This window comes from Melanerpes formicivorus, unplaced genomic scaffold (assembly GCF_026170545.1).
Source record: "Melanerpes formicivorus ecotype bairdi unplaced genomic scaffold, bMelFor1.0.p_v2 SCAF_4, whole genome shotgun sequence".
NCBI lineage: Eukaryota > Metazoa > Chordata > Aves > Piciformes > Picidae > Melanerpes > Melanerpes formicivorus.
This window is the reverse complement of record NW_027142356.1, coordinates 34002221-34020990: the sequence shown is the minus strand read 5'-3', so window position 1 is coordinate 34020990 and position 18770 is coordinate 34002221. Positions and strand designations below refer to the sequence as shown.

Here is an 18770-nt window from a genome sequence, read left to right as displayed (position 1 = left end):
TTCCACCTGCTCCAGTGCCTCACTGCCTTTCTTGTAGTGAGGGCCCCAAAACTGACCCCAGTACTCAAGATGTGGCCACACCAGTGCTGAGTACAGGGGGACCTCCCTGGGGTTGTACTGGTCACACTATTGCTGACCCAGGCCAGGCTGCTGTTTGCTTTCTTGGCCACTCAAGCACACTGCTGGCTCATGTTTAGCTGGTTGTCAGGAGCAACCCCTGTGCCAATTACAGCAGTTTGGAGAAAGTGCTGTAGTCTGTCATGAGATTACCTGCATGGTGAGCGTTTAGGACCAGACAGCAAATTCCTCACACATTTCCCAAATAACTACATGACTTGGTGGAGTGGGCAGAATGGACGGACTTAACGATCTCAGAGGTCTTTCCAACCCAGACAATTCTATGACTCCTTAAGTTACAGCTGAAGCCAGTTCAAAAGTGGTATCTAATAACCACAGCAGGCAAGTGAGAATTAGTGGGGAGAGATGCACTTTGATGGCTGTTAAGAATCTCCTGCTGCTAGTAGCACCATCAGCCACGTGTTTATTTCTGCTTGAGCTCAATGTGATCGGTAAGAGATTCCACTTTTCACCCATTGTGCAGGTCACTTCTCTGCACTCAGATTCAATTATGAGACCAGGTATCAAAGGGGCAGGTCACCAGACCAGTCCAACACAACCACCACAAACTCAGAGTGGGTTTTAACTGTCCTTTAATGATAAGACAGTACAGTACAGCAGTTCTGCATACCCAATACCCAAGCAGCACCGTGCAACATGCTCAAGTCTGTTACAGGCACATACTCAGAGTAGGAGTGGCCTTGATTTATGCTGCTAGGGCAACAGATTTTCCATGTGTTTTAAGTTTGATGGTACCTATGCAAGCTTGTCTTGCCCCAAAGGGCTTGTTTCTTCAACTTGATACCTTGTGTTCACCACACAACATCTTGAGATGTAGGCATGAGATTCCATCTCCTGAAGGAGTATCGCCGGTACTTTCTCTGCTGTGGGCCACAATAGCCCTAATCTGGTCCTTTGTCATGTGCCCAATCTTTCTTTAGAACTCCTCTAGTTCCCAGAGCCCTGCAAGCTTGTGTTACACAATGGTAAGATATACCAAAAGATCAGCACCCTTCAAATGACAGTTGGCATCCTGCAGCAGTGCTGATGGTGGTATCAAACCCCTTTGCTTCAATCTGCCCAATTTTTAGCTTTTTCAGCTTACATTTCTTTCACCTCAGTTCCATCACGCTTTCAAAAGCATTTCTGTCTTCTGACTTTCTGCTGAACACTACAAGTACTATGTAGTTGTAAGCCCTGCCAGGAGGAATGAGGTAAAAAAAAAAAAAGTGAAGCATTTTGGTGAGAGAAAAGTGTTCTGGAAAGATAGTAAATTTATTCATACATCCACCATCTGTTCTCCTGCATTTCTGGAACTGAGTGTAATTATGCACTGAAAAAAGGATCTTTAAAACTGGCTGCTTTAAATAGGTTCCCTCTCATTTTCAGATGGCCTTTGTCTTTCTTTTTTCTACTAAGTTCTTCAAGAAGAATTCACCTGATGAAAAGGCAAAAAAGCACAATTGTTTGCAGGTATTTCAAGGAAAGAAAGCAAACCAATACACATTATTTAATGCAGGTATTCTTTTCTAGAGTGGTTCTTACCACAAGGTATCTGAAGGACAGTCAGTTCTATACAACAGCACTTTCAGTACGGCAGAGATATGACAACCACAAACCAAACCCCATAACCCAGCAATCAACCCCTCCACCCCCAAAATCCTGGCTTTCCTCATGCCTGGCTTTATGAAAGAGCTCTGCTGCTTCATTCTAACAGGCAAAGGTTAACTGATTCAAAATTAATTCCCATTTCATAAAGCATCACCAACTTTTAGTGAAACCTATTTTAAATCTCATTTGGGCTGGCATTGAAACAGCCTGAGATGCAAGGTGGGTGCCCCAGATGAGTCTCCTCTGTTCTATCCTTAGGAAGAAGCAGGGTGTTGAACCTAGACAACAGCTCCATTAATACCAGCTGCTACTTACCACCCAGTGCCTTGTCAGAAAAAAAGCTCTGCCACGAGTGTGTCTAATTATTTCCAAGGCACTGTAAATAAATTCTGCCTAAAGCAACAAAATCACATCACAGAGGGCCCCATTAAACCCTGAAGCAGAATGTAAAGGAAAACTGGGAAGTTGGGCACCGTTTATCTAGCCTCATATGTAGTCCAAACTAGGTTTGGCAAAAAACAAACAGCTTAAGGAGCACAGCAATTGTATGTAGGCTGCTGTCATACTGATGCATTTAGATGATCTATAGAAGACAGGAGCTGTAAACAAAAGATGACTATATGAGGTTGTCCTCCAGCTGAGGTGAGCTTTGTTGCATATTACTTCAGCTTTTTAGCTTCATATAATAAGATGGTTTGTGCAAGGGCAGCTAAAGCTTGTGAGAAATGTACCTGCTTTGTAGGAGGAGCGCACCAAAGGCCCGCTGGCAGTGTAATGGAATCCAAGATCATTCCCGACTTTTTCCCAGTACTTAAATTTCTCAGGGGTTATGTACTCCTCAACCTGAGTGAGAGGAACCCATTTTGGTCAGGATTAATGCACAGGAAGCGGCTACACCTAGCATGCAGTTACAGGAAACACAATTACATGCCAAGTTCCAAACTGTACACTCAAAAACTTCCAGCGGTCAAGTCACAAAGCAAATTTTCTCTCTCCTTCCTCCTAAAAGAAAGCACTTTACATGAAACTGCTTTTCACATGGAGCTGAAAAGTTTAGAATTTCATCTCTAATGGTTGCTTTGATAATTTTCTTCACTTTGGTTTTGGATGGTCCTTTTAAGCAAACCTTATTTTAGTCAAGTTAGTCAGAGAAATACAATAGTCCTAGAAATCTTTTCACTAATAGTGGAGCACAGAACAGAGACTCCAGCTCTGGACAGATTACAGGAGGAGAAAATGGTAATTTCCCCAGAAGTGGCACCATTATGGGAGAGTGAGTGAAGGGGAGCTAGCCTGAGCCATTATGTTTGAGACATACAGTGAGACTCTTGTTTTCCAGGATCATGCCTCATCTCCAGCTGCCTCCCCAGCTACAAGCAGAAAGCAAAAATTGGAAGTCTGCAGAAAATGAAAGTGATTGGATGGCTGAGGTAATTTTTAGTGAAGAGTGGATAACAGATGAGGGAAGGAAGGAAATTTTTCCCGGCATCCACAGTTGAGGTAAAGATGCATATCAAGCCTCAGTTTAGGATAAGGCAACTTGACTGTGCAACATACAGATGTAAATTAGAGGCATTTTTACCTTTAGGTGACGTTTTGTTGGTTGCATATACTGTCCTAGGGTCAAACAATCCACATCTGCCTCCCGCAACACTGTGAAAACAGAATTCCCTGTTAGTGGCAGAAGGACCACAAGGGACTGTCAGTGATTTAGAGAACGCCCTCGTTCCAAGCCTGAGCAAAAGTCACTCCACAGCACCCCACGGGGTTACATTCTGCTATCCAGCAAGGGCAACTGGAAGCCTCCACGCTCAGCAGCTGCATCCCTTGCGCTGAGCTGCAGGCTGCTGCCCGGTTTGAAGCCAGAGAGCACACAGCTACGCTGCACTCTGCAGTCACGTGCCTGCTGCAGAGATGACAAGCTCCTCTCTTTTTTATCTGACTGCTTTTCACTGTCTCTAGGTCAGAGCCTTCGTTTGACAAAAAATTGGCTGTGCACACATGCGCTTGGCACTTCTCTTGGCATCGTGTCAAGAGACTTCACGCCGCAAAGATGCGGACAGCTCTAAAGAGCCATAAATCAGGGGGAGCTGCCAGCATCTTCTGCCAGTTTTACACACTTTGGGTGTATGTTAGTTTTGATGCCTGCAGAATCTCATCAACTTTGTCTGCTAAAATTTGAGCGTATGCTAGAATCAATATACAGCAGAAGAGTTCAGGTAGTCTGCTTACAGAGGGAAAGCCAGCTAGCTGCTAGTCAGCTAGCCTGAAGAATCGTGCTCACTGCACCTAGCGGGATGTTCTGAACAAAGGGATGGCTGAGGAATCACATTTTTCAAGGACATACGTCTTCTGGCTACTTGTGCTGATTGCCCCCCATCAAACAGGAGGAAAAGAGAGTTTTATCTACAGCATTACACTCACTGCTACCCTGGAATCTCTCTTTAGATTGATACAAGTAAAGAAACTGGTTCTATATTGGCATATTTACATGTTCTTTTCCTTATATCCAGAGGATGGAGGGGGAGAACAAAATTAGACTGAGTGTTGGGTGACAGTTTTGTCTCCAAATACACCTATGAAAGTGGTCTGCAAACAAACAGAACCAAGTCTGGAATTTCAAATTCTTGTGGCTGGGAAATGCTAGGCAGGAAGAATGGGAAGATCAGGAACCCTGATTTTATAGCCCAGATTGTGGAACAGCTGCAGAATAACTAGACTGTATCACTGCATTCTACACATGGGCTGTTGTACAGAAAATAAAGTACCAGGTAGATGTTCTTTCAGGATATAGGAGAAATGGTCAGGTATTGAAGTAAGCTGCCCAGGGAGGTGGTGGAGTCACCATCCCTGGAGGTATTCAGGAAATATGAGGACATGGCACTTTGAGACATAATCTAGTAGCCATGGTGGTGTTGGGCTGATGGCTGGACTCAATGATCTTAGAGGCCTTTTCCAAATGAAACAACTGTATGAGTCTATTCTATGATTATAATGACACAGGATTTAGGAATTTCTTCTTACAAACACACTGTATTCACTCACCACTGTGAAACCTCCTCCTCTTGAAAATACATTTCCACATAAGAACATGCTACACCTCCTAGGGTAAGGTTTGTTTTGCATCTAAGTAAGCCCAAAGACATTAATTTAAGCAGTCATCTCTGCTGCTTCTCAAAAGGAATGCACAGTAAGGCAAGCCCATTGTGAAAGTGTTGCAAAGGCAAGGATTTTAACATAGTCACACAAAGAGAGTTCTAATTTCCATTGCAATCAACGTAAGCTGGATCTACCTGTCAGTATGAATCTGAAAGCCATGTGAAGGCAAAATATTTCATAAGTTCAATCTCTTTTAACCAAAGCCCCTTTTTGGTTTTGCCATAAAGCTTACAAAACATTTCCTTCACTGGCAAACTGCATGTAGAGGCAGAGATGCTTAACACTGTTTTCAAGACAGTAAAATGGAGAGCTGGTGAATTTAGGCACGTGTTATCAACACCAACTTACGTCTCATGGTGGCATACACTTGCTCATCGGTCTCGCCTAGCCCCAGCATAATGGAGGTTTTAGAAACCACGCCAGGCTGCACCGCTTTGGCGTGCTTCAGCACACGTATGGACTGCTCAAAGCTCGCTCGGGGATCACGGACCTTCCTTTGCAGGTTTTCAGCACCAGAAGTAAAAACACAAGAAAGGGTGCACAGAAGTTGAGAGAAGCCTAGAAAGGCATGTCCTGCTAGTTGCTACACGGTGAAAATGGCAACTTGGTGCTGCTGGGTCTGGACTCTGACACCAGCTGAAGACCCCCTGAGGCATACCTGGGATGGGTCGCACCCCAGGCTGCATACCAAAACCGGACCGCTTTGCAGAAGAAGTTCTTTACTATGAGGGAGGTGAGACACTGGAACAGGGTGCCTCGAAAGGCTGTGGATGCCTCATCCCTGGAAGTGTTTAAAACCAGAGTGGATGAGGCCTTCAGCAATCTGGTGTAGAGGGAGGTGTCCCTGCCAGTGACTAGGGGACTGAAACTAGAGGATTTTTAAGGACCCTTCCAAGTCAAGCCGTCCGTTTATTCTATGACTCGCCGCGATGCGCGGAGGCGGCCCCGGGAACCAGACACCGCCCCAGGGGCCGCGCCGGAGCCCGAGGCGCGGCGCGGACGCCCTCTGCCGTCGGGCGGCGAGTACAGCGCCGCCGCTTGCGCGCGGGGCATGCTGGGAGCACAGCCAGCGGGCGGCGCGCCCCGCGCCATTTCCCCCTGCGCCGCCCGCCGCGGCCTGCCACCTGCCCCCGCCTTGCCGGCTGCCCTATCGCGGGGCTAAGCAAACGGCGCCGGCCACATCTTCCACACAAAGTCCTACAAAACACCTCCTCTGTTTGTACGTACTGGAATTGCTTACCGCTGCAGTTCCGGCACTGTCTCCACGTTGTGGGCGTACACATCCAGTCCGGACAAGGCTACTTTCTCCACAGCGCTAAGGTCCCCGCGGAAATCGGGAGTCAGGCATTCCACCAGGATTCTCGAGTTCCTGAAAAGGAGGCACGAAATACACACGTCTACACAATTGTGCTGCTGGGGAAAAAAGATCAAAACCCAAACATAACCAAATGCACAATGGTCTGATAAGCCAAGCAAAGTTAATCCAACACACCAGCCTAAACCAGGGGATTTCTGCAAATATCTGTAAAACAGTTTAAACAAAACATCCTGGGTTTACTGGCGGGAGCTTACAAGTATCTGAAGGGAAAACTGCCAGGAGGATGGAGCCAGACTCTTCTCAGTGGTGTCCAGTGATGGAACAAGGGGCAATAGGCACAAACTGAAACACAGGTTCCACATAACATAAGGACAAAATTCTTCACTTTGAGGATGGCTGCCCAGGCAGGTTGTGCAGTCTCCTACTCTGGAGGTATTCCAAACCTGCCTGGACATGATCCTGTATGATTTACTCTGGGTGACCTTGCTCTAGCAGCAGGGTTGGACTTGATCTCAGGTCCCTTCCAACCTCTACCATGCTGCGGGTCTGTGAAAGCTGAATAATTAATACAAAAGCAGTTCCAACAGTCTCTTAAGCAATCACAATCATTGTTGATCTGTGAGTTTTCATATCTTTGTTGTAGGCTAACTGAACATGAGTTTAGTATCACAGCTCAAAAATAAAGGAGAGCTGTAATCCTGCCTATTGGGTAAGAAGACTGCATTATTACCCTGGTAGCTAATCTTCATGTCCAGGAGCCACATTTCAGCTCTGCAAACCATGTTGGGAAAACTCTTAAGAACCTTTTGAGTCCCAGGATATGCTGGATAAAGACTTAAATAGGTTTATATGAATTAAATCTGCAGGTAAACAAGTATGCTATCAAATGATGTTCGGGACACAGACACAGAATGAAGAAGGCACAGCTAGGGAAAGCAGGAAGGTGCAATTGCAGACTTGGAAACTGCTGAAAGAGAAACCCAACTTCTATTATGTGCTGACCATTATCTAAATCGACCATGTTTGAGCCACAAGCTCCAAGAATGAGCATACCTCAAACACATTTACTAATTTCCTGGTAAACCAGCTGCCTGTTCAAAGAAATAATCCAGTACTTAGCTTTAAATAAGCCTGGGCTAAATTGGAAATGCATCCAAATTCAAAAGACTTTGGGGCCATTATATGAAAAAGATGAAAAGCTAAAGGCAGACTTTCATATTTGCACAGCCCCTGAATTAATCCAGCTAAAGGTAGTTTTTACCTATATACAACACCATGAAGTGTTAATAATAATGGTAATACATTAATGAAATACCTTTCCTTCAGATGAGAGACTGTCTTTGCAAAGTGTCCTGCTCCACCATCAGGCATATCTAGAAGCATTTCAATGAGTTAACCACTCTGTCCAAGAAATGTATTTACTTATTATCAAAGTCACAAAGCCCTTACAGAGCCTGTTTTAAATGCAAAATAACAAAGCAGCCAAACCTCGGTTTTATCTCACCACTTATGACAAAGGTATACAACAAATACTCTACCGAGCCTTGCTCTGCACAAAGTCTAACTGTGATCATCTAGGGCAAACTTCAAATGTTTACTCTGAATTTATCTGTCTCTAGGCTCACTGCTGTCAGGCTGGGCACACGATGGCTTTATCTATTTATGGGTTTGGGCTGAGAAACATTTCTACAGAAATTGAAATATAAATATATGATTTTTAATATATATAAAAATCTTTATGATTATGTATGCACTCACAGATATAGAAATTGCTCTTATTTTCAGCCACTTTGAAACTACTGGACTTTCCACCATGCTGAATTGTCCTTACAGTGCTTCTCCCCATCTGTGTGGTGTCACCACAAAGGAGCTACTAAAACCTTAGGAAAAGGTAATGTTCAGTACTGTTACATATCATACATTCCAGGTTTAGCTCTTGGGAGGAAGTTCTGTAATGATACTGTAGATGAATGTTTACAGTGGTTTTCTCTGTAAGTAAAAGAACATGGGGGGTGTGTATGTATATATGTATTTTACTAAAAAAAGGTTATAAAATACTTAGTATAAATACTATACCATAATACTAGTATGAAATACCTGGTACTGTAATATTCTGGATGTTTAATAGCAGTGTAACTGGCATTATATTTGACCACACATCGAGACACATTAAAAATATGAAGACATCTTCCAGTTTCAGCACTATCAACTCCTTTATAATAGTAATGCTCAACAATTGTGCTGAGTGATAACTATTTCTTGATGTCTGTGTTTACCCCATAGAACACAGGTGAGGCCTTAGACTGGGAGAGAGGAGAGACAAGATACTGACCGTCTCTGTCCACAGACGTCAATACCACATAATCCAAGCCCCACTCAGCTATAGCCTTTGCTGTGTTGTAAGGCTCCTCAGGATCCAGGGGAGGTGGATTTTTTGCTGTCTTTACTGAACAAAATCTGCAACCTCTAGTGCATGTGTCACCCATCAGCTGAAATAAGAGAGACATTCTTACCTTTAAGTTGTATACATCACTATTGCTCAGCTGAGAAACAGCTGCATAAGCTGGAGCAGATAAATCCCAATACTGTGCAAAAAATCCCAAACCCTAGGACAGTACTTTACACTGAACTTCTTGTAATAAATCCACACCACCACAGCAGAGACCCAACAATGCACCATAAACAGCTCAAAAGTTAATGGAATATATACATGAAATGGTTAAAGGCTTACCATAATAGTAGCTGTGGCTGTAGCATATTCACCACCTCCCCAGCATTCTCCAATGTTGGGACAACGGGCTTCTTCACATACCTAAAGGTAAAAGACAGCAATGTACCTGTCTTTCTTTTTCATAGTAAAAGACAGTAAGTTGGTATTGATAAAGACAGCAATGTACCTGTCCTTTTTCAATATTATATAGAAAATCATTGTATTATTATTCATCAGTTTCAAAGTTAGCCTACAGACAAAGCAGAATCACAGCATGGTGTGGGATGGAAGGACCTCTGAAGATCATCCAGTCCAACCCCCTGCTAGAGCAGGATCAGCCAGAGTAAATCACAGAGGAACATATCCAAGTGGGTTTGGGATACTTTCAGAGAAGGAGACTCCACAACCTCTCTGGGCAGCCTGCTCCAGTGCTTTGCCACTCTCAAAGTAAGGAAGTTTTTCCTTATGCTTATTTTAATTATATTTTCATTCCTGCTGTGAAAGGAATTTCACATTGTTCTGTAAGTCAAGTAGGCTAGGAAGAGAAGTAGTTCCTGACTTCCAGTACTGTTCTCTTCCTCTACTTCACAACTTCAAAAACTCCCCAGCCAGAAGATTGACTTATCAATTAGGACAGTTTGCCATTAACATTTTACTTGTAAAAACCGATAAAATGTTCACAAAGTTGACAATGCATCATGGCATGATCTTCATAGGATCATACTATCAGTCAGGGTTGGAAGGGACCACAAGGATCATCCAGTTCCAACCCCCCTGCCATGGGCAGGGACACCCCACACTACATCAGGCTGGCCAGAGCCTCATCCAGCCTGCTCTTAAACACCTCCAGGGATGGGGCCTCAACCACCTCCCTGGACAACCCATTCCAGGGTTTCACCACTCTCATGGGGAAGAACTTCCTCCTCACATCCAGCCTGAATCTCCACACCTCCAGCTTCATCCCATTCCCCCTAGTCCTATCACTACCTGAGATCCTGAGAAGTCCCTCCCCGGCCTTCCTGTAGGCCCCCTTCAGATACTGGAAGGCCACAAGTAGGTCACCTCGGAGCCTCCTCTTCTCCAGACTGAACAGCCCAGAGGGAAAAAAAGCTCTCAAAGCATACCCACCGCTTTTTCCCATCTGGGAGGTAGATTTGAGCAATACATCTATGTTGAGTATTTCTGTTCATGCAAAATATGTATTTTGTATGTTTTGTGTTAAAAACAATGGCATTAGGCATCTTCTGATCATTTTGGTGATGCAAGTAGTAAACCCTAGAATTTCAAATCAGGAAAAACCATGCAATGTTCTGTTGAATCTGTCTCCATTCTTCATGGCTAAAATTCACTGCTGGCAAAAATGCTCAGCACTGGGCTTGGTTTCAGGGTTGAAGCTCATGCAATGCATGGCTTCTACCTGTTCTCCAGAGAGAAGTAATTTGTACCTGTAAGAAATTCCTTACTTCTACAGGAAAGCTTGACTTACTGTGTGAAGATTTAAACTTCTCAAAGTATTCTTTAGTTTATTGTAGTTTTTCCCCATAGGAATATTTGTTTTCAGCCATGGAGGAAGTCGCAGCCTAAACAAGAAAACATAAGGATTAACAAACTATTTGCATGGTAAGCTTCTATTCATTTCATAGACCCACTTTAATTAGTTACAGATCCCAGCTAGGAGAGGTCCCTTGAAAGCTGATGCAGCTCAGCAACCAATCATTAACACCATTAATGGTCATAATGGATTTCTCTCTCCCATGTCTACCATCATCCCCACTTCCACAAGTAGGAATTTGGAAGACTTATGTTGCAAGATGGAAAGCTCTTAACTATACTGATTTACTAGTGCCATACTGGAGACTGCAAGAGTGAATGTTAGCTCCTATTCACAGCCACCACAAAGTCTGATTAAATTTCTAACTGAAACTGGGATTTTAAATGTAGTCTTCATTTTGTGTTACGTGGAAGATACCCCATGGAAGCAACGACAGTTGTTTAAATTACAACTACCTTTCTCCTTTCTGACGCTTTAAATTGCCTTTATACTCAGCCCAGGCGCTCTTGTCGGACAAATCTCCAGACACAAAATCCTGTAAGTTGGGTCCATTTTGCAGAAATTCTTTTTTTTCATCTGTCAAAGAACCAGATCTTCTGTACTGGTTACACACATGGCTCCCAGACACCTGCAAGAAGCAACACTGTAATTTATTGAATTACAAGTGTACCAGCGTTATATACTAACTAATTGCTTGTCCTTTCGGTGGTTCATCTGCACTTGGTGTAAGCATTTTGTCAATTGCCTTTATGTTAAACATGTGGAATTGCTTTGGTTGGAAGAGACCTTTAGCATCATCAAGTCCAACCGTGAACCCAACACTGCCAGGTCACCACTAACCCCCATCCCTCAACAGCACATCTACACGGCTTTTCAATCTCTCCCAGGGATGGGGACTCCACCACTGCCCTGGACAGCCTGTTTCAGTGAAGAAGACCAGCCTGACAACCCTTTCAGTGAAGAATTTTCTTCTAATAGCCAACCTAAACCTCCCCTGGTACAACTTGAAGCCCTTTCCTCTCATCCTGTCACCTGTTACTAGGGGGAAGAGACCAACTTCCATCTGGCTTCACCCTCCCATCAGGGACTTGTGAAGAGCGAGAAGGTCTCTCCTTAGCCTCCTTTTCTCCAGACAAAACAACCCCAGGTTCCTCAGCTGCTTCTCACAGCACTTGTGCTCTATAATTGACTTTTTCGTTTGAAGCCATGCGAAACAAACATAAAGCACGATTTATTCCAAAATATCTTAATATTAGATATATATTGTGTCTGGATATAAGTAACATAGCACGGATTGAGATTTCGGGGCTGAAAAGCAGGACGTTGAGATGATCAACCGCAGGCTTCCCGATCAGTGAGTCCGGGCGTTATCTGGATGGAAAAGCCGCACAAGCCGGGCTCTCAGAAGCGGGTGGGCTGCGTAGCTCGGTGTCGTGTCTGCATGTACCGGCACGGCGGCTCTCCGGCTGCCCCACGTCCCTGCACAGCCGGGTAAGTGCTGAGGACAGCCCTTCCCACAGCTCTTCCCAGAGCTCTATCCGCGGTGATCTATCGCTGTCACGCCTCGCAGCCCAGCCTGCCGGCCCGCAGCCACCAAGGAGACAAGCTCGGATAACTGCATCGTCTTCTGCTGGCACAACGCACCCCGTCCCCTCACCGGGGGGCCATCTCGGGGTCTCCGTTCTGCCGCCGCGGTAGGCTTGGCAGCCGGCCTTCTAGCACCCTACTGCGGCACACAGCGCCCACTCACCCGTCCTTGGGGCCCCAGCAGCAACCGCCGGGCAGCCGTGGTGACGGCCTCACAGCAGCGGCACCGCGGCAGCAGCGACATGGCGACGCCGGGCTGGCTCGCCCGATCAGTCCTCTCAGCGATCGGCCGGCCGGCCTGCCCGCCCCAGTCCGTTCACACACATCTGCTTTCTGCTACTCTTGCCTCTTGGACGCTTAGCCTCAACGTGATGACGTTAAGGGGCCAGGAGCGGCTACAAGTACGTGATGACGTCAGGCGCTGTCTCTTTTGGCTCTGCCTGCTGCCAGGTGAGGCGCGGGTTCATGGTGGTATCCGGGACCATCGGCTACGGGCAGCCCCCTTGAGCGCCCCACCTAGGGGCAGACAGCCCCTTGGGGCGGCCTTGAGCCCCCCCCGCCGCGTCCTGTCCCAAATGCTGCGGGAGGGAAGGCCTGGGATGGCGTTTTTCCCCTATTCCCCCTCCCCCGGCGGTTCTAGGCCCAGACTAGGCCGCGCCGTGGAGCTGAGCACTGGGGCCGCCGCTTCGCGCGGGATGTATCGCTGTTGGAGCCCGGTGCTTTGGCGACTCAGAAGTGGCAGAGGGGGTGGGTGCTTAAGGCCTGCGTTCCGGCGCACGTTAGTGGGAGGCGCGGGAAGGGTGCAGGAAAAGGGCTTTGCCTGAAGATTCTACGGCTTTTTTTTTGTTGCCTTTTGTAGAATGAAGACCATTCTCAGCAACCAGACGGTTGACATCCCCGAGCAAGGTAGGTCTACGTGTGCATTTTGGGTGTGGATGTGCGTTCTGTGGTGCTGACCCCGCAGCTGGTTAACCTGTGTCTGCCTTTGATTTCCAGTCAGCGTTGCCCTGAAGGGCCGGACAGTTATTGTAAAGGGCCCAAGAGGAACCCTGCGAAGGGATTTTAACCACATTAACGTGGAGCTGTCCCTTCTGGGAAAGAAACACAAGAAGGTGAGTGTTGTAGAGGCTGTTTTGCTGCCCAGGAAGAGGAGGGGTAGCTTTACAATCAGCTTTAAAACTTGCAATATACAAGATTGAAACAATATTTTTATCTGCAGGATAAGCTGCTTGCTTTTCTGCATATGTTTATGGTGTGTGAAAGGGGCTGGTCTTGTGGTGCCCCAGGGGTTTGCTCAGGAACTGTGGAATTCATGAAGTTTTGGAGTGAATTCGTTGATCAATTTGGGGTTTGTAGTTGCAGTCATTTACTGGAAATGGAATTGGTCATTACATGCTGTGTTTTTTACAAACCAGCTAGTTTTAGCTAGATAAAACTTAATCTCTTACTTTCCAGAACTGGCAGGTTAGCTCAGGAGAGGAGAGGAGAGGTTTCCTGAATAAATGCATAATGTTTTTGTACTGGCTTAAAAACTGGGGAGGGAAAACAAAAAAGAGGGAAGAGTGGCTCGCTTCACAAGCATCTAGAGTTTTGTTTTAACACTGGCTACCACTCAGTGTATTGTTGGAAAGATGATGGATAATACCTGAGAGAGTGATGTTAGAACAACCTGTTCTATGCTCAGCATTTGATAAAATATCTTTTTCAGCTTGAGATTTCCTAATATTTTCCTAATATTTCCTAATAATAAATTCCTAAAGTTTGGAGCTGTTCAGTCTGGAGGAGAGAAGGCTCCTAGGTGACCTAATTGTGGCCTTCCAGTATCTGAAGGGGGCCTACAGGAAGGCTGGGGAAGGACTTCTCAGGTAGTGATAGGACTAGGGGGAATGGAATGAAGCTGGAGGTGAGGAGATTCAGGCTAGATGTGAGGAGGAGGTTCTTCCCCATGAGAGTGGTGAAACCCTGGAATGGGTTGTCCAGAGAGGTGGTCGAGGCCCCATCCCTGGAGGTGTTTAAGAGCAGGCTGGATGAGGCTCTGTCCAGCCTGATCTAGTGTGGGGTGTCCCTGCCCATGGCAGGGGGGTTGGAACTAGATGATCCTTGTGGTCCCTTCCAACCCTGAATGATACTTTGATATTATGATACTATAATACTTATCCCGGTTTCTTTAAAGGTTTGTTAATAGTGAGAAATGGGGGAAAAAAGGTGGGGTTTTTGTATGTGTAGGGGTGAGGGTTGAAAAGATGTCAGTAACAGGGCCTTTAACAGCCTTGTAAACAAACAAAACAGCTTTGTTCTTCTGCTGCAGCAGATTTTAAGTACTTTACCTGAGCTTCACTTAGACACAAAAATGTTTGTAGTTTGGAAGCACAACCAAAAGCTTGGCTAACTGTGTTTTGTGTTTTTCATCACAGCTGCGTGTTGACAAATGGTGGGGTAACAGAAAGGAGCTGGCAACAGTTCGCACCATTTGCAGCCATGTGCAGAACATGATCAAGGGGGTGACGCTGGTGAGTTCCCTTTGGAAACAGGGTAACTTGGGTCGTTTGTTAACTGGTGGTGCTAGACACCTTTTCACTTCTTTGACATCCAGGATGTAGCTTCTCTCTTTTCCTCGTATATGCTGTCAAGTAAGTTCTGCAGGTGGAAGAAAGTGTGAATAGCAACTAAGTAGATGTCTTTTGGGCTCAATGACTTGCTTCTGTTAAACTCTTCTCAATGTATTTTGGCTTTAGGGGTCTCTAGTAGGTTTTAGCCATATCTCATACGTTCTGGCTGCTTTCAGTGTCTGACGCTGTGCTTTGTCCCAGGGATTCCGCTACAAGATGAGGTCAGTGTACGCTCACTTCCCAATCAACGTGGTTATCCAGGACAATGGCTCACTCGTGGAGATCCGCAACTTCCTGGGGGAGAAGTACATCCGCCGAGTGCGTATGAGGCCAGGTGAGCCGCTCAGGAGGTGGACCTTTGTTTATAGTGGGTTTCTGAACTCTCTTTTGGGTGCTACCACTGATAACAGGCAGCAGTGAATCAGAATCCTAAAATCACAGAATTGTCAGGGTTGGAAGGGACCTCAATGATCATCTGGTTCTAACCCCCTTGCTTTGGGCAGGGACACTTGCCACTAGGATCAGGTTGCCCAGAACCACATCCAGCTTGGCCTTAAAAACATCCAGGGCTAGTGCTTCCACCACCTCTGTGAGCACCCTGTTCCAGTGTCTAGCTGCCTTTATGGTGAAGAGCTTCTTCCTAATGTCTAATCTAAATCTACCCTCCTCTAGCTTGCATCCATTCCCCCTAGTCCTATCACTACCTGATACCTTAAAAAGTCCCTTACCAGCTTTCTTGTAGGTCCCCTTCATATCCTGGAAGGCCTCAATAAGGTCTCCTCAGAACATTCTCTTGTCCAGACTGAATGGTTTGGGCTGGAACAGACCTTAATGATCACCTAGTTCCAACCCCCAGCCATGGGCTGGGACACCTCCTCTTAGACCACCTTGTTCAAGGCCCTATCCAATCTGGTTTTGATCACTTCCAGCCTTGGAGCCTCCACAGCTTCTCTGGGCAACCTGTTCCAGTGGCTCACCACTCTTGGGGGGGGGAAAAATTTCTTCCATTATAGGTAATCTGAATTGAGCTGCTTCTGGTTTAAAGCTGTTAGCCCTCATCCTGTCATTTCATGCCCTTGTCAAAAGTCCCTCTCCAGCTCTCTTGTAGCCTGCTTCATATACTGCAAGGCTGCTAGAAGGACTCCCTGGAGGTTTCTCTTCTCCAGGCTGGACAACCCCAGCTCTTTCAAAGAAATGCTCCAGCCCTCTGATCACTTTCACAGCCCTACTCTGGACCCACCCTTAGCAGTTCCATGTTCTTTTGCTGGGGATGCCAGGGCTGGACACAGGACTCCCGATGGGCACTCACCGGAGTAGAGGGGCAGAATCCCCTCACTCCGCCTGCTGCCCATGTTGTGCTGCTTCTGATGCAGTCCAGGGCATGGTTGGTTTCTGGGCTGCAAGTGCACATTGCCAGCTTGTGTTGAGTTTCTCATCAACTGGCACCCCCAAGTCCTTGAATGACTGTTGAAGCAGCATTTGCCGGTCTGAATTCATGTGCTCTTACGGTGCCTTTGCCACTGTTTAGGTTTTTTACTTAATAATGCTACTGTAATTTATTTTTTGTAATGAGATTTAATAGCAAATAACTAGTTCAGACCTAGTTACTGTAATTACTTTAGCTGTTAGTTTTGCATCTTGTGTTTCAGCAAGATGTCCAGCAGGGTAGGCGTTTGATGGAGCTTATTAAGTGTTCAGAAGGAGGAGACAAATGTCATAAACACAGTTAGATGAAAACTGTGAGATGACTTCCCACATTCATAGTTGTTGATGAAGGGAAGGGTGAGGGCATTCAATGTGACTTCAGGGTTTTGGAGTGGCTTTAGATGAAAACACACTTGTCCAAAAACACTGGTATTTACACTATAAAGTTATTTACAGTGACTTTGATTTATTGTGGGCTATTGAGGGTGGGTTTGATTATTGTATTTAAGTAGCATTTACAGTCAAGTGCTGGCTTAAAAGCTAACATCTGTTGACTACATAGATAGAACTATAAACACTCTGGTGTTGCCCTCCATGAAATTGAAAGTATCCTGTTAGACTCTTGAATTTTCCAGTGCCCCCTCTGGAGGGGCAGGGTTTCTGTCAATAGCGCTTGATTGGGGTGACTCCAGTGAAATTAAGGTGGCAACTGTACCCACCTAGCTGATAAAAAGTCATGCTGGTCACATCTATAGCTTCCACATGATGTTGGTGATTAATGTTGTAATGTGACATTTAAGTGCTTTGTTGCATGATCCAGGGCATGACTTGCACTAATTTATGAGTGCTGAAATTGAGGGAGGACAATGCTGGAAGAGATTTGGGAGCCACTTGCTAAGAAGTCATAGAAGATAATGCCTAGAACACTACTTTCTAGGTCTACAAACTGAGACAGGATGTGAATACTCTTCTTTTAGTATGCTTAACTTTATCATCATTTAACTTTATCATCAGTGAAGATTCTGCAATTTCCTTTCTGTAGGTGTTACCTGTGCCGTGTCTCAAGCCCAGAAGGATGAGCTGATCCTTGAGGGGAATGACATTGAATTGGTCTCAAATTCAGGTTTGTGTAGTGGATGGGTAGGCAGATAAAATGGTATAACTACTTTGATCTAAAGATGTCAGCTTAGCAAATTAAACAGCAGCTTTTTTGCCTTCTTTCCCCTCTCTAGGCAGTTCAGTTGGTTTTCATAGCTTACGTGTTTTTTCTAAACTGAAAAGATAGATATTCTTCTTTCAAGCAATATTGATGGCCTTTTTGGCACCAACCTTCTCATTCTCAAGTACTCTGTTTTCATGAGAACTGACAGGGGAGTTGCAAGTTGACAATTACTTTCTCCAGGTGACAGTTTCATTGGTTAGTTGAAACACTGGAGAATAAACAAGGCTGTAGGATGGCTTAGCCCTCTTCCTTTGTAGTAATGGTCTTGCTTTGTCTGCAGCTGCCTTGATCCAGCAAGCCACTACAGTCAAGAACAAGGATATCAGGAAATTCTTGGATGGTATCTATGTCTCTGAGAAAGGAACAGTACAGCAGGCAGATGAGTAAAGCTCTAATAGGTTGGTATCATCTTAACACAAATTAATTGTCTTTTGTGTAGAGGTGGTCGCTCCATCTAGGGACTTCACAAGGTTTATCTGCTTAAACAAGACTGTGGTTAAGCAGGCTCCCAACAGGGACACAGTTGTGATTGCAAAATGCATATGTATCAAAACACTTAAATTTTGCTAGGGCTCAGCAGCAGCTTTTCATCTCTCATCAACTTGGTGTTGGTTGCTGTATGGAGAAATACCTAACTCTGAAGGGCTGTGTTCTGCACTGGACATGCTGGTTGTGGTGGTGGCTGAGAATTTAAAACCAGCTGTGACCTGGCCTGAGAGACCAGTTTACAGCCAGTTACAGAGAAGACTTCCTTAGTCTAATGCTCATCCTGTATTCTGTGTAGTTTGTGTGTGTAACAGGGACAGCAGTTTACATGGTGTATATACATTTGTTACTGAAGTTGAGTACAAAGGTTTGGGTGTAATTTAAGAATTTTAACTACTGAAGGAATTTGATAAGTTTCAACCCAGTGTGGTTCCATATGTGGTGCAGAGCAATTGTACAGGATGAGACAGGCTGACTTGCAAATGAAAAAAATGTTTTGTGTGTTCTGAACCTAAGCTGGAGACAGAGGGTGCAGATGAAGTGAGTTTCATAAGCTAAAGTACTTTTTTTTTCAATCATCAGTCGGGTAATGGACACTTGTAAGCTGCTGGAAAAAAGAATTTTAGTGCCCTTCTGAGTTCCTTGAGAGATGGAACAACTTGTTACCTGCTTGTTCAACAGCTGTGAGCTGTTGTGTTTGAAGGCATCTTGAAGTAATCTTGTCTGAATAAAATGAAGAAAATTGTTCAATTATGTCTTGTGTCAAAACTGTCAGATAAATTGTCTTGTGTCTATAATCAGTTCCACATTTGCAGTGATAAAGCTTTCTAAAAGCTCTTTTTATTTGCAGTTGTCTGGATCCTGAAGCACACCAACATGAGGCAGTGTATCAGCAAGTACTAGCTTGAAGAATCCAAGACAAAAGCTCCAGACCATGAGAGGTTTAATAAATGAAACATATTTTATATCTTGGC

The 18770-nt window shown here is 45.1% G+C and overlaps 2 protein-coding genes across 2 annotated transcripts; one reads left to right on the top strand and one right to left on the bottom strand.

The window, feature by feature from the left end:
• Positions 1 to 720: 720 nt before the first annotated feature.
• Positions 721 to 12373, bottom strand: LIAS (lipoic acid synthetase). The gene is made up of 11 exons (XM_068137579.1): positions 12218 to 12373; positions 10923 to 11095; positions 10402 to 10495; positions 8937 to 9017; positions 8538 to 8694; positions 7521 to 7578; positions 6128 to 6256; positions 5236 to 5381; positions 3311 to 3381; positions 2460 to 2571; positions 721 to 1555 (listed from the first exon to the last, which is right to left on the bottom strand). The coding sequence occupies exons 1-11, from the start codon at positions 12296 to 12298 to the stop codon at positions 1503 to 1505; spliced, it is 1155 nt and encodes a 384-aa protein (XP_067993680.1). The 5' UTR covers positions 12299 to 12373; the 3' UTR covers positions 721 to 1502.
• A 111-nt stretch (positions 12374 to 12484) lies between these two features.
• On the top strand, positions 12485 to 18761 carry RPL9 (ribosomal protein L9). The gene is made up of 8 exons (XM_068137580.1): positions 12485 to 12504; positions 12914 to 12960; positions 13051 to 13166; positions 14469 to 14564; positions 14865 to 14997; positions 17131 to 17211; positions 17591 to 17708; positions 18647 to 18761. The coding sequence occupies exons 2-7, from the start codon at positions 12915 to 12917 to the stop codon at positions 17695 to 17697; spliced, it is 579 nt and encodes a 192-aa protein (XP_067993681.1). The 5' UTR covers positions 12485 to 12504; position 12914; the 3' UTR covers positions 17698 to 17708; positions 18647 to 18761.
• The last annotated feature ends 9 nt before the right edge of the window (positions 18762 to 18770 follow it).

Bases quoted from the DNA above. Each gene is read 5' to 3' on its own strand.
- LIAS (XM_068137579.1), bottom strand. From the start codon at position 12,298: ATGTCGCTGCTGCCGCGGTGCCGCTGCTGTGAGGCCGTCACCACGGCT. The intron at 2,572-3,310 runs GTAAAAATGCCT...CCTCTCACTCAG, and splicing joins CAACAAAACGTCACCTAAAG to GTTGAGGAGTACATAACCCC. The intron at 1,556-2,459 runs GTACATTTCTCA...CCTTTTCATCAG, and splicing joins GCGCTCCTCCTACAAAGCAG to GTGAATTCTTCTTGAAGAAC.
- RPL9 (XM_068137580.1), top strand. From the start codon at position 12,915: ATGAAGACCATTCTCAGCAACCAGACGGTTGACATCCCCGAGCAAG. The intron at 13,167-14,468 runs GTGAGTGTTGTA...TTTTCATCACAG, and splicing joins TGGGAAAGAAACACAAGAAG to CTGCGTGTTGACAAATGGTG. The intron at 17,212-17,590 runs GTTTGTGTAGTG...CTTTGTCTGCAG, and splicing joins TGAATTGGTCTCAAATTCAG to CTGCCTTGATCCAGCAAGCC.